This window comes from Pristiophorus japonicus, chromosome 2 (assembly GCF_044704955.1).
Source record: "Pristiophorus japonicus isolate sPriJap1 chromosome 2, sPriJap1.hap1, whole genome shotgun sequence".
Lineage (NCBI taxonomy): Eukaryota > Metazoa > Chordata > Chondrichthyes > Pristiophoridae > Pristiophorus > Pristiophorus japonicus.
In genome coordinates, this window is record NC_091978.1 from 69,854,961 (window position 1) to 69,869,454 (window position 14,494).

The 14,494-nt window shown below is 45.0% G+C and overlaps 1 protein-coding gene across 1 annotated transcript in view; it reads right to left on the bottom strand.

Annotated features, from left to right (window-relative positions):
* Positions 1-9,007: 9,007 nt before the first annotated feature.
* ccbe1 (collagen and calcium binding EGF domains 1) overlaps positions 9,008-14,494 on the bottom strand; it is a 461,189-nt gene continuing 455,702 nt past the window's right edge. The window contains exons 9-11 of the mRNA XM_070860078.1: positions 12,526-12,561; positions 9,641-9,676; positions 9,008-9,283 (exon numbers count right to left, since the gene is read on the bottom strand). Coding sequence (XP_070716179.1) covers positions 9,071-9,283; positions 9,641-9,676; positions 12,526-12,561 — 285 coding nt within the window. The 3' untranslated portion in view covers positions 9,008-9,070. The remainder of the gene's footprint in view (positions 9,284-9,640; positions 9,677-12,525; positions 12,562-14,494) is intronic.

Here is a 14,494-nt window from a genome sequence, read left to right on the forward strand (position 1 = left end):
TTAAACAAGTCACAGTGCTCTCACGCAGGCTGTGAGCATCATGGATGCTGCCTGGAAATTTAGCATTCACTACCATAATAATTGGCTGGTGGTCAACAACGAGTTGCACATTCAGGGAGTGGAATCCCTTGCGGTTCCTGAAAACCTGTGCATCCAGTCTATTGCTTCCTGCACCTTGGGAAAGTTAGCAATTCGGTAGAATCCTAAAGCCCTCTCTGTCTGAGCTTCCCTAGTCATAGGGAAGCTGATAAAGTCCATCCTGCATGCATACAGGGCTTCAGTGACCTTTCTAATGCAGCAATGTGTGGCGTGCTCAGACAGACCGTAAATGTCGCCAGCTGAGGCCTGAAAAGAACCCAACGTGTAGAACGACAGGGCCGCGGTGACTTTGACCTCAACGAACATTGCAGTACTGATGGTGCTGGTAGGCTGCAGATCTCCCCTTATGAGCTGGCATACCTCAGTGATAACATCTTTGTGGAAGCGCAGTCTCCGAAGGCAGGTGGTGTCAGGCAAGTTGAGGTAAGACTGCTTCTCGCTGTACTTGTGGGGGGTGTAACATCTGGTCCTCCTCATCAGTCTGGCACACCTTACATTGGGCACATGATGCTGTGGAGCATACCTTCGGCCATCTCGAGCCTGCAACATATAATTGGTCATCAAGTGAGGGTGAGAAAAGACAGGCCCCATTGCAATAGTTATCTGTTTTCCACCGATTGGAATTAATAGCTGTCTTCGTCGGGACCAATCATTCACACTATGATAAAGGTGTTTGTTTAGATGTTCACATCACCTCCAAAGACCTCCAGAGTACATTTAGAACATGGCGTCCATACCGTTGTGAGTAGTTCCAGTTAGTTTCACTTTCTCCGGACTGATTTTTGGGCGAGCGATATAGTGGGCAAGATGTGTGCGAGGTGGTTAAAGTGACGCTGGCCGATCTCCTGGGTGTTAGTTTCGGCAAATGTGATCTTTATGACAAAATAAAGTGGGCGGTCGGTATTATTGAATCTCGGCATTAATTTCATGCGGAAACTAACGTTAGGTGATATTATGGGTGTTGATTTCGCCCTTTCTGATGATCCCGCCCAAAAAAAGTGGCGGGCGGTATTATTTTTTCCCAGCGTTACGCACATGGAGAAAGTAACGCTCAACAATAAGTGTCCGAAAAATGGGCGTCAGTTTCTATTTTGTGGCTAAATATCTGGGCGTTATACGTCATTTCAGCGTTAAAATGGACGTTAAGTGGGCGTTAAGCATAAGTGGAAAATCTAGCCCTATCTCTCTTTATATTTTGTGCTAGTTTACTTTCATTATCTATCTTCCCTCTCTATTATTTTTTTTAGTCGTTCTTTGCTTTCTCTTAGATGATGACGAAATCCTAATGGATGTTAAGCATGTAGCATATAAAACATGTGCCCAAACAGTTCTCCTTCAACCTTTGAATTTCTGAGGCCAGCAGTGGGAAGAGCTTCCTTTGGCTGAAGTTGGTCTTCTTTTTCAAATTTCTTCGGTTTGAATGTATTCAGCAGAGTTCAGCCATCTCAGCTCCAACATGGGGTTGAGACCTCCTTGGACCCACATGGACCCGTTCCATAAAAATAATGAAATTACCAACTGAACCGTCAGGATAATTCTATTCTATCCAAATGTACAGTCGTTCCAAGTACATCGTCAGCAATTTCTGGCTAGCAATTCAGAAATCCCTGTCAACAAAGCAGTAAAATAGCAGGCATCCAATTCGTTTCCTGTTCCCACTTTCTCTCATGTCAAGCTGCTCACTACCTTATTTTACTCTTTAGCTGAGAGGAAGGGCAACTAAATAGATTCCCAGTGCCACTCTTTGACTTAAGGAGGCACAAAACACGCATGATGAGGAAATCAGCCTTTGCTTTTTGCTGACAGGGAATGCATAGTCCATCTCCTACCCAATCAAAGCCAGTGAGTATCAGTATGTCGTGAATAAAGGATGCTCCTTTAAAAAAAAGGTTTAAATATATTGTGCTTGCTGTTTATTACATTGTCATTCCTCAATCATGAACTCCAACCTCAGATATCCTACTCTGAATAGTTCTTGTACCAGTCACCTTGCTGACTGCATCTACCATGCATGAAATGCATCTATTGTAAAAAAATGAAATGTGTATAACTAATGGGAATGGTGAGCAGCCCTGGAGGAGTTTGAGATCATAATCACCCCGACTCTGGTATCAGTCCAATAAAACCACTGCAATTTTTATAATAATTATATATTAATTCCGACAATTTTAAATCTGCAATGTTAATGGAAATTATCTTTCTGCCTAGTGGCAAGAGATTGCCAGTTTTGATAGTAACACCAATAATATTTGAAATGTCAATAGTTAAGTTTACTTGCCTGACATGTTTGTGTAAGGAATAATTAATATATCCGTTAAGCATTTTTAGCTCAGGCAAAGAATGCTGAAAATGTCACTGCTGACATTAATGAATCACCAGTCACTTTAGTATCCAACAGCATAATCAACATCATGCAAACCCCACTGATATTTCCCTTCTGTTGCAGTAATAGTGGAAAATCAAGGGAACCAACCCTTCTTCCAGAATTGTCAGCATTGCATCAGCCATAATGTGGATCCTGATTTGACATTACAGGTTCGACTTCCAAAATTCGGAGTTCCGGAATCCAGAACGTTCCAGAATCCAGACACCGGGCCGATTCGTGGCAGATCGTCTGGAAACCGGAAAATGTTCCGATATCCGGACTCCCCCCCACCTCGGCGAACCGACTTCGCCCGCCCTGACCTCACCCCGGCTCAACTTCGCCCCAGGCCCCCTCCCTCTCCTTTACCTCAGCTGCCTGACCCCACCTACCTTGTGCCAGACAAGGAACTCCTCCACGGCGGCGGGCCCCGCCCGATCAGGTCCTCGGCGGCTGGGCCCCGCCCGATCAGATCCTCGGCGGCTGGGCCCCGCCTGATCAGGTCCTCGGCGGCTGGGCCCCGCCCGATCAGATCCTCGGCGGCTGGGCCCCGCCTGATCAGGTCCTCGGCGGCTGGGCCCCGCCCGATCAGATCCTCGGCGGCTGGGCCCCGCCTGATCAGATCCTCGGCAGCTGGGCCCCGCCTGATCAGGTCCTCGGCGGCAGGGCCCCGCCTGATCAGGTCCTCGGCGGCTGGGCCCCGCCTGATCAGATCCTCGGCGGCTGGGCCCCGCCCGATCAGGTCCTCGGCGGCTGGGCCCCGCCCGATCAGGTCCTCGGCGGCTGGGCCTGTCCGATCAGATCCTCGGCGGCTGGGCCCCGCCTGATCAGGTCCTCGGCGGCTGGGCCCCGCCCGATCAGGTCCTCGGCGGCTGGGCCTGTCCGATCAGATCCTCGGCGGCTGGGCCCCGCCCGATCAGGTCCTCGGCGGCTGGGCCTGTCCGATCAGATCCTCGGCGGCTGGGCCCCGCCTGATCAGGTCCTCGGCGGCTGGGCCCCGCCCGATCAGGTCCTCGGCGGCTGGGCCTGTCCGATCAGATCCTCGGCGGTTGGGCCCCGCCCGATCAGGTCCTCGGCGGCTGGGCCTGTCCGATCAGATCCTCGGCGGCTGGGCCCCGCCCGATCAGGTCCTCGACGGCTGGGCCCCGCCTAATCAGATCCTCGGCGGCTGGGCCCCGCCCGATCAGATCCTCGGCGGCTGGGCCTGTCCGATCAGATCCTCGGCGGCTGGGCTCTGCCCGATCAGAGCCTCGGCGGCTGGGCCTGTCCGATCAGGTCCTCGGCGGCTGGGCCCCGCCCGATCAGGTCCTCGCCGGCAGAGCCCCGCCCGATCAGGTCCTCGGCGGCTGGGCCCCGCCTGATCAGATCCTCGGCGTCTGGGCCCCGCCCGATCAGGTCCTCAGCAGCTGGGCCCCGCCTGATCAGGTCCTCGCTGGCAGGGCCCTGCCTGAACACTTCCTCGGCGGCTTGGTCCCACCCAACGACCTCATCGACGGGGCCAGCGGCTCGAACAGCTCCTCGGCGAGCACCCCCCTCCCCCTTCTGACGTTCTGAAATCCGGAAATAGCCGAACCTGGGCTCAGGTGTTTTCGGATTCATGATGTCAGAAAGGCGTTCCAAAGTCCGGAAAAACACAAAAACCGGCTTGACCTCGGTCCTGAGGTTCCCAGATTCGGGAGGTCGAACCTGTACCAGCTGCTCTGAGAGTGATGCAAGTGGAAAGCACTGGGTTCTGCTGGCCTGTTCACATCCATCTCAAGCCATAGTTAAATTCTGTACATGCAAACCAGAAGGTAAATCTCTCCAGGCCCCATGCGACCTTGCCTGCACCCAGCATATATTAGAAAATCGCAGCACACTGTGATCTTCCAATGTGCGTGTGTGAGGCCCTGTTTGGCAAAATCTACCCTCAAGTGTAGGTACAGGACTCGACTCACCATAATGCTGGTGACGTTTTTAAAATGATTAACAAGCAAGCGGTCTTGTCAGTTTTTTACTAACATTAAAAACTGCAAGGTGTTCCAGTGGATTATCTTGAACATACTTATAGCTGGATTTAATTTATTTTTTAAAGTTTGCATTGTATGCAGCACAGTATCATGTTACTTCTGATATGTTGTTCAGATCATAATTTTTTATTGTTGTTCAGATCATTATTTTCTATTGTGCAGAACACCAATAAGGTTGAAAAGATTATGGGGGAGAAATTTGGTTGGTTAACACCCCTGGAAAGGGTCAGAATAGAAGCGCTAAAGAGGTCGGAGCCGCAAGCGCCTGCATTCACATTGCTCGGCACATTTAGTATGCCAGTGTTGCTGGAGCTGAGCAATATAGCCTGGGAGCGTCATGCCGGTGTGCAACAGCCCCGGAATCGAAACGGCTGTAACATTTGGCTTGCGCTGCACCCATAGCACCCCGTAGTGACACAGCCAGAGAAAGCTGGCATGCAGAGCTGGTCCAGGGTGCTAAGGGGAGGAATGATTGAAAAAGGTAAGTGAATTTGAATTTTCTTTGCGATTCACCTTTATTTGGGGGGGAGTACTTCATCGTGAATATATTCTGTGCTGATTTTTTTTGTTGCCTCTCTTAGGACACTACAAAGCCGGCTCTTTAGCAACGGATCTCCAGTTGCTCACCCGGCCTAGGGCTCTAAGAGAGGTGTGGATCGTCTCCCAGCTTAATCTTTCATACTTCACATACACTACTGAACAGGTGCACATTCGCTGTCCTGCCCTCCCAATAAATCTGTTGGAATGAGAAATAAATATATGTTTGCTTGATCATTGTAGCCATCCAAAAAATGATTATTGAAAAATCTTCTGCAGACTCTTTCCCCACTTCATACTCCAAATTTGTCACTGCCAAGCAAATTTTGACCTTTTAGGCAGCCTTATCTATAATCCAAAAGCTCATTGTCGAAAACTCACCTGTTGGCTTGTTCATCTACTCAGCATCAACAAAGTGGCATCAACTGAAACCATGGTACAAAAAGCTGGACAGATGCATACAGCTGACTCATTAGTTCAAAGAGATTGCTTGACCTATAAACATTCAATATTTATTGCTGTAACCAGTGCAAAACACAGGTCCTGATTTTAACTGGGGCCCATTTTTGGCAGATGAATTTTGATATCAGTTCAAAACTCAGTTACTGCAGCAAAAATAAGGCCCGGGGTATTTTAATTCCCAGTGTCCGCTGTGGCTCAGTGGATAACACATGCACTTGTGGGTTCAAGTCCCACTCCAGGAACTTGAGTACAAAAAAAATCTAGGCTGACACTGCAGTGCTGAGGGAGGTGGTGCTGTCTTTCAGACGTTAAACTGAGGTCCTGTCTGCTCTCTCAAGTGGACATAAAAGATCCCATGGCACTATTTTGAAGAAGAGTAGGAAAGTTATTCCCGGTGCCCTATCCAATATTTATCCCTCAATCAATGTAATAAAAAAACAAATTATCTGGTTATTATCACATTGCTGTTTGTGGGAGCTTGCTTGTGTGCAAATTGATTGCCGCGTTTCCTACATTACAACAGTGACTGCACTTCAAAAGTACTTCAATAGCAGTAAAGCGCTTTGAGGTGTCTGGTGGTCGTGAAAGGCGCTATATAAATCCAAGTCTTTCTTTCTTTCTTTCTCGTTTAAATGATGCTGGTTAACCTCCCACCTGTTTATAACCAGAAGTTATCTGGAAGTGTTGCAAATTTGTGTGGCCTAATGGCCACGGGATCAGCTCCTGTTCCTCCTGGCTCCACAAGGAAATGACCTCTTGGGGCATCTTCTGGCCCTGATCCACTTTCTCGCTGGGTAGGCCTGGTGGGACTACCTCTGTATAGTCCTGTACTGGGCTCAAGTATCATCATCATCTTCCCTGCGAATTCTGTAAATATTTTTTTTTTCTTAATCTCTTTTAGCTAGTTTTTTAATGATTCAGAATACTTTGCCTTCTGCTGAGATTGTGAATACAGTTACTATTCAGGACAATTTTGGTAGATTACTTTAAACTACTTATTCTTGATAGGATATATTAATGGAACAGTTCACAACAAATAGAAAGTCATAAACACAAATTGAAAAAGTATGATCTGTATAGTTTATGCCTTGAACAAGGTGCAGCTGACAAGACAAGAGAAACATCCAAGTGTCTGATATTATAGCTGATAGAACTTGGATAACATGTGTTACTCTGTAGGAATGCAGGCTAGTGGGGTGATTTTAACCCTACTCATCCAGCAGAAACTGACTACGTTGGCAGTTAAAGTCCCTCAGGTCAGTTACCCACCCTGGAGCCGCCGAGAGCTGACCTGACGGATGTTTCACCGCAGACGGCAAGGACACACACCCAAAGCCGGCTTTGTGTGCATTGGGACTTTGGCATTAGCAGAACAGTGGCTCAGCATAGCCTCAAGGGCTTTTATTTTTATTCATACTTGGGATGTGAGCATCGCTGGCAAGGGTGGCATTTATTACCAATCCCGAGTTTCCCTAATTTGAATGGCTTGCTAGGTCACTTCAGAGGGCAGTTAAGTGTCAGCCACATGGATGTGGGATTGGAGTCACATATAGATCAGAACAAGAAAGGACAGCAGGTTTCCATCTATAAAGGATCTTAGTGAACCAGTGGGATTTTTCGACAATCTAGCAACTTCATGACTACTTTTGCTAATACCAGCTTTTGAATTTCCAGATTTTAAAAACTGAATTAAAATTCTCAAATGGTGAGATTTGAACTCACATTTTCTGGACTAATCATCATGAGATTAAATTAGACATGGAGGAGATTTGTAAAGTACTGTTGGTCATGTTGAGGAAGTCAATAAATACAGGAGATTCAGATAGACTGGACCCAGACAAATATAGAACCTATATGCAACAATCATGTCTGGCAACTACACATGCAATTAAACTGACTACAACCAATACAATTAATAATCGGAAATGGAATAACAGAATACCTGCTTGGCAAAAGCTTAATAAACCACAACCAATAAAGATTCAGAATTGGTAGAGCTTGCCAAAGCAATTTTGTAGATGTTTTTGAGGAGAAGATAGCTCATATTAACAAAGGAAGGCTAGACTTCCAAAAGGCCTAAGGTAAAGCGCTACAAAATAGATCTCATTACAAACTAAAGTTAGTGGGTTTCAAGTGTGAGTCCAGATATGGATCTGTAATTGACTAAAGGGAAGGAAGCAGAGAATAATTGTATGGGAGGTATTTAGTGTGGAGGCCTGGCTTATAGACTAAGATCTCTCTTTTTCCTGGTATACATAAATGATCTGGATTTGCAGCCTTCATGCAAAATAGTTAACTTTACAAATGACATTAATCTGAGGACTCAGAGGATGCTGCCAAGATTTTACAAAGTCTAACAGGGTATGCACCTGGGTTGATCAATATAATCAATAGAAAATAAAGCTCAATATGGATAATGCAAAGTTCTGCATATTGGGAGTAAAAGTATATGTGGAATAGTTGATAGCCAAGGGGGTGATTGAAATTGTTGGTTGTCTCATCACTTCATTATATCTAAAAGTATAAATTGACAAAGACACAAGATGCTGAATATTGGTCATGTTAGTTGAGTTCAGAAGTCAGGCTGAAACTGTTCAGTGCTCTGGTCAGGCTACAGTTGGGATACTGCATATAGTTCTGATCTTTATGATGTAAGAGAGGCTTCCAGGCCTTATAAGTGGTGTAAAGGAGAGCAATAAGACTGATTCCCAGTGTTAGATGGATGCACTTTGAGGAACAACTAGGTGAGATTTAGCTCTTCAACAACTGGCTAAGTTTTAGTTCTTCAGCCTTGAGAATGATGTCTCAGAGAGGACCTTATAGAAATATACTTAATATGGTAGAGAATAAAAGCCAGAATAATACTTTCACTACACTAAGATACATAGATACATTAGGATAGCAGGACATGTCATAGGTACAAGGTTGTGAAGGCCAAGTTTAAGACAGACATCAGGAACTAGTTCTTTAGCCAAGTGGTGAGCAACAGCTGAAATTGGTTGCCAAAAATGGTGTTTGTGGCCAGGAAACTGAAGAAAGGTATTCTTAAATGAGTCCATTTGGGTGCTCAATGGGTATTCGATTGGAAGACAGTAGGATTAATATTCTGGGAGGATGAAATTAAATGAACAGAAGGACTTTTTTCATTTCAACCTATCTCATAATTTCTGGTCTTGTGAACAATCTAGTAACATTACCTGTTTATAAAGACTTAAAATGCACCGATTCCTAAATACAGAAGGCCTGACCAAAACAGAAAATGTTAAGAATGTTTTGCTACAGAACCAAGATGCTATAATTGCTCATATTAAGGAAGACTTTGTACAATTTCATCTTGCACAGATCTGATCTATTAAATGCAACTCCCAGTGTGAAAGAACATCCGCTCAAAATTTACCATTCTGAACTGGTATATTATGAAATTATCTTAAGACTCTAGAACTTAACTCAATTATTATATTTGATAAAAGTATTTCTTTGATACTGATAATGAAATAAAATTCTACAACAGCAGTGCAAAATTTATTACATCCTCACAGGTTCAATCACTTCAACCTAGTCCCAATAGAATAGAATTGCAATGCAGTTTCGAAAAGCCATTTCACTTCCATGTTGATGTTCTCTTTGGGAGTTCCTGCGATGGACCTCTATGTCTGTAGTCTTCTCCCGATCCCCAGTCAGAAATTTCATGACTCTGGGGCTCCTCCCCAATGGCGCGATTCCCACGACCAAAGGCCTTCAGTTGGAGCTCTGCAATGTCATTTCTAATGTCTGCCAACATCAGGAGCAAAAAGTCAAAGGAACCTGGTGGACCCTGCAATCAACAATTTCAAAATGAGTTCTGAATTTCAATTTAATTGCTGTTTGAATTTCAATGAGTCTGCAGTTTTGCTAATACTTTTAGAATGGTTGATACAACCATTTTGTTTTACTATTTCTAAGATCACAAGAAAACATGAGGAATGAGGAAAGGACATCAAGTTTATTTTACTTTTTATCACTTAAATATAACTTTGGCTTCCATGTTTCAGACTACTCTCATGGAGTGAAGGAACACCACCTTCCCAAGGGCAACTAGGGATGGGCAATGAATGCCGGCCTTGCTAGTGACACCCATATCCCGACAATGAATAAAAAAAACAATTGCAAAATGAAAATATATTTTACTTACAGGGGATCCCCTTGATCCTGGAGCACCTCTCTCACCCTGTAATGGACAAGACATTGATTAATACTGTTGCTGATTTTCCAAATCTCCAAAATGTGTGACCTTATTAAACAGGTAGGTCAGGTTACATGAGATAGGAATGACGATTTTTTTTTTCATTCCCCCCACCCCTGCGCCCCCTCACCCTGAAGGCAGTGACTCAGATTGGAATACAGTTCTAAATGTGTCAGCAGCTCTGCACTACCTCACCCAAGTGGCTCTGCTTTGTGCATGATTGAGGGGTGGGAGAGGGTCAGCGGGGGTTTAAATCGTTAAGAATGTCAACCTCGACCCCAACCACTGTGGACGTGCCTACTTAAGGTTTAACTGCGGCAGGTTTGGGGACTTCTGAATAACACGCCCCGCCGCGGCGGGCTTGTAATTATAATATTTAAATTAGCCTCCGTTCCTCAGATTTTGTGGGGTATTTGAATTTAATGGTCATGGGCCGGATTCCCAGGGCTTGGGAAAGCCGGCAGCTAAAGGGAGGCAGCAGCTGGAAGATTCAGCAGGTAAGTGCTTTTTTTTGTATTTATATAGCGCCTTTAGTAAGGTGAAACATTCTGAGGCGCTTCACAGGAGTGTTATGTGCTAAAAATTTGACACCGAGCCGCATAAGTAGAAATTAGCGCAGGTGACCAAAAGTTTGGTCAAAGAGGTATGTTTTAAGGAGCGTCTTGAAGGAGCAAAGAGAGGTAGAGAGGCGGAAAGATTTAGGCAGGGAGTTCTAGAACTTGGGGCCTAGGCAACATAAGACAATGTTTGAGCGATTATAATCAAGGATGCTCAGGAGGGCAGAATTAGAGGAGCGCAGACATCTCGCGGGGTGGGGGGGGGGGTTGTGAGGCTGGTGGAGATTATAGAGATAGGGAGGGGCGAGGCCATGGAGGGTTTTGAAAATAAGGATGTGAATTTTGAAATTGAGGTGTTGCTTAATTGGAAAGCCAATGTAGGTCAGCGAGCACAGGGGTGAGTGGGACTTGGTGCGAGTTAAGACACCGGCAGCCGAGTTTTGGATCACCTCTAGTTTACATTGGGTAGAATGTGGGAGGCCAGCCAGGACTGCATTGGAATAGTCAAGTCTAGAGGTAACAAAGGCATGGATGAGAATTTTAGCAGCGAATGAGCTGAGGCAAGGGTGGAGCTGGGCGATGTTACAGATTTGGAAATAGTCGGTCTTAGTTATGCTGCGGATATGTGGTTGAAGCTCATTTCAGGGTCAAATGCGACACCAAGGTTGTGAACAGTCTGGTTCAACCTCAGACAGAAGTTGGGGAGAGGGATGAAGTCAGTGTCTAGGAAACGGAGTTTATAAAGGCGGCGAAAAAAATGGCTTCGGTCTTCCCAATATTCACTTGGAGAACATTTCTGCTCCTCCAGAACTGGATATTGGACAAGCAGTCTGACAAGCAGCTTGATGCTGTCCTCACTTGATGTCCATATGCCTGTAATTTTTAGCAGAGGTCATTGAATAGTGAGACCCAATTTAATTTCTTATTTTTCAGTACGGAAGAAGGGTCCACACTGATATGTAACCGTATCTCTTCACTCCACAGCTGCTGGCGGAACTGCTGAGTGTTTCCAGGATTTTCAATTTTTGTTTCAAATTTCAATTACTTGTGGTATTTTGCATTTTACTGATTTGTATTTCCCTCCTTAGGCAGGCTGCACTGCTCAGGTTTAGATATACAGGCCAAAGATTTAACTTGGGATTGTCCCGGTCTGTACTATCTGCTGACATACTGTGCGGTAGATTTACTTACCAAGCCATCAAGGACAAACAAATTTTTAACAACATCTTTACCCTGCATTTGCATGATTCCATCCATTCCTCTGCCCACACATATTACACTAATTCACTAGTAGGTGTATGAGAGACAGAAAGTTCCCTTTTAATCCATGTTCATTCTACTCTGATATTTTATTCTGACCTGAGGGGAAATCCGCACATCTGTTCAACACCCGTTTCAAACTATTTAATTGATTATGAAGTATTTTGAGATTTCTCTGAGAGATGTGAGGAGAATCCACGGGCCAGATATCTGTGGCTCATTTGGCACTCTCCCGTCATAACTCCAGCAGGAGTCCCATGGAAAGGGCACAAATTAGGCTGGGTCCTGGATGCAATGGGGAGCAAGAGTTAAAAAAAGGAGCACCTATCAGATGACAAATGTTTAACATTATCCTATCTAAGAGTGTGATAGAAGTGCCAAAAAGCCTCCTATGGAAGCAACAGTCAAGTCTTGCTTAAGTAAAGAGTACATAAAGGAAATTTACTTTTATAGAATCATAGAATGGTTACAGCACCAAAGGAGGCCATTTGGCCCATGGAGCCCATGACGGCTCTCTGCAAGAGCACTTCAGCTAAACCCACTCCCCCACCCTTTCCCCGAAGCCTTGCAATTTTTTTTCTTTCAGGTACTTATTCAACTCCATTTTGAAAGCCACGATTGAATCTGCCTCCAGCACCCTTTCAGACATTGTGTTCCAGATCCTAACCACTGGATGACAAAATTGAGCTCCCAATACAAAGTCTTGCCTGCCAGAAATGCATATTTGGACATGAACTTCCTATGATTCTCTGTCCATAATTATATCTGTGATGCATTAAAGTAAGAAAGAAGGGACATGCATGTATTTATCATCATTCATGTCCTCAGGATATTCCAAAGTGCTTTACAGCCAGTTAAATACTTTTTGATGTGTAGTAACTGCTGTAATATAGGAAATAGGGTGAAAGCTATGGTCATGTTAATAAAAAACAATCGTTTTCAGTCATTTAAGCATTGATGTTATGTTCCTTGATGATAATCCATCTTATTGTAAAACATGTGGGCTGTTGTGCGTACCTTGGTACCATCTCTTCCAGGTGCTCCTGGTGGTCCCTAAAATAAATGCAGCAATCATTATCATAAAAACATAAAAATAAGTTAATGACACCAGAGAATTAAACAATAGCAGTAGAGTGTAAATCCACAATCCTTGGCTTATATGAGAGAGAAAAGGGAATCTAATTGATACAATTTGAGAACTATTTTGCCTACATAGTTTGCAAATGCTCAGTTAAAACAATTCCCAGTACATTCATCAGCTTTCGCCTTTTTTCATCCCCTTCCCTTGTAAGGGCCGAAATATGCTGGTGTGTAGTTTGACGGACACTAGAGGGAGAAATTTGGTTGGGGAGCACCCCTCGTGAGGGGCGTTACAGGGGCTCTAAAAGGTTTGTGGCCACGAGCGCCAGCATTACCGCAGCTTGGCAAATTCAGTGTGCCAGAACCGGCAGCACTGAGGAGTATTGCCTGGGAGCATAGAGCCAGTGTGCAACTCCGGCATGAAAGCAAAGTTTAATTTGTGCTATGCCCATAGGGCCTCAGAGTGACACCGCCAGAGAAAGCTGGCGTGCAGAGCTGTGCCGGGGCACTAAGGGAAGGAGTGACTGCATGAGGTAAGTGTGATTAATTTTTCTTTTTACAATGTAACTTTATTTGGGGTGAGTAATGTATAGGGAATGTTTTTTGTTCCTTTTTTTTTTGCAGGGAGGCCTCTCTTAAGGCGCTATGAAACCGACTCTTTAGCACTGGATATTCAGTTGCACACCAGGCCTAGCACCCTAAGAGAAGTGTGGAATGCTTCCCTTAGTGCTCCACTCCACTGTCAGAGCACAAAAACTGAATCTTAGTGCTCCCGTCGCTAAAAATTTTCCATCGCTAAATTTAGCGACCGCCCAACATAAGCGCCTGAGGAACCCTCGAACCAAATTTCTAGCCCCAGGTGTCCTCAAGCACCTCATCCAAGTGATCACTCTTCCTTTGTGAGCCAAGGCTATGATTGTTGTCTATGAAGGATTCTCTTGTCTTCTTTCAACACTCACCAAGGCACATTTTTCAACAAGGGTCAGTGGGCAACGATAAAACATAAGAACATAAGAACATAAGAATTAGGAACAGGAGTAGGAAATCTAGCCCCTCGAGCCTGCTCCGCCATTCAATAAGATCATGGCTGATCTGGCCGTGGACTCAGCTCCACTTACCCGCCCGCTCCCCGTAACCCTTAATTCCCTTATTGGTTAAAAATCTATCTATCTGTGATTTGAATACATTCAATGAGCTAGCCTCAACTGCTTCCTTTGGCAGAGAATTCCACAGATTCACAACCCGATGGGAGAAGAAATTCCTTCTCAACTCAGTTTTAAATTGGCTCCCCCGTATTTTGAGGCTGTGCCCCCTAGTTCTAGTCTCCCCGACCAGTGGAAACAACCTCTCCACCTCTATCTTGTCTATCCCTTTCATTATTTTAAATGTTTCTATAAGATCACCCCTCATCCTTCTGAACTCCAACAAGTAAAGACCCAGTCTACTCAATCTATCATCATAAGGTAACCCCCTCATCTCCGGAATCAGCTGAGTGAGTCGTCTCTGTACCCCCTCCAAAGCCAGTATATCCTTCCTTAAGTATGGTGACCAAAACTGCACGCAGTACTCCAGGTGCGGCCTTACCAATATCCTGTACAGTTGCAGCAGGACCTCCCTGCTTTTGTACTCCATCCCTCTTGCAATGAAGGCCAACATTCCATTCGCCTTCCTGATTACCTGCTGCACCTGCAAACTAACTTTTTGGGATTTATGCACAAGGACCCCCAGGTCCCTCTGCACCACAGCATGTTGTAATTTCTCCCCATTCAAACAATATTCCCTTTTACTGTTTTTTTTTCCCAAGGTGGATGACCTCACACTTTCCGACATTGTATTCCATCTGCCAAATCTTAGCCCATTCGCTTAACCTATCCAAATCTCTTTGCAGCCACTCTGTGTCCTCTAC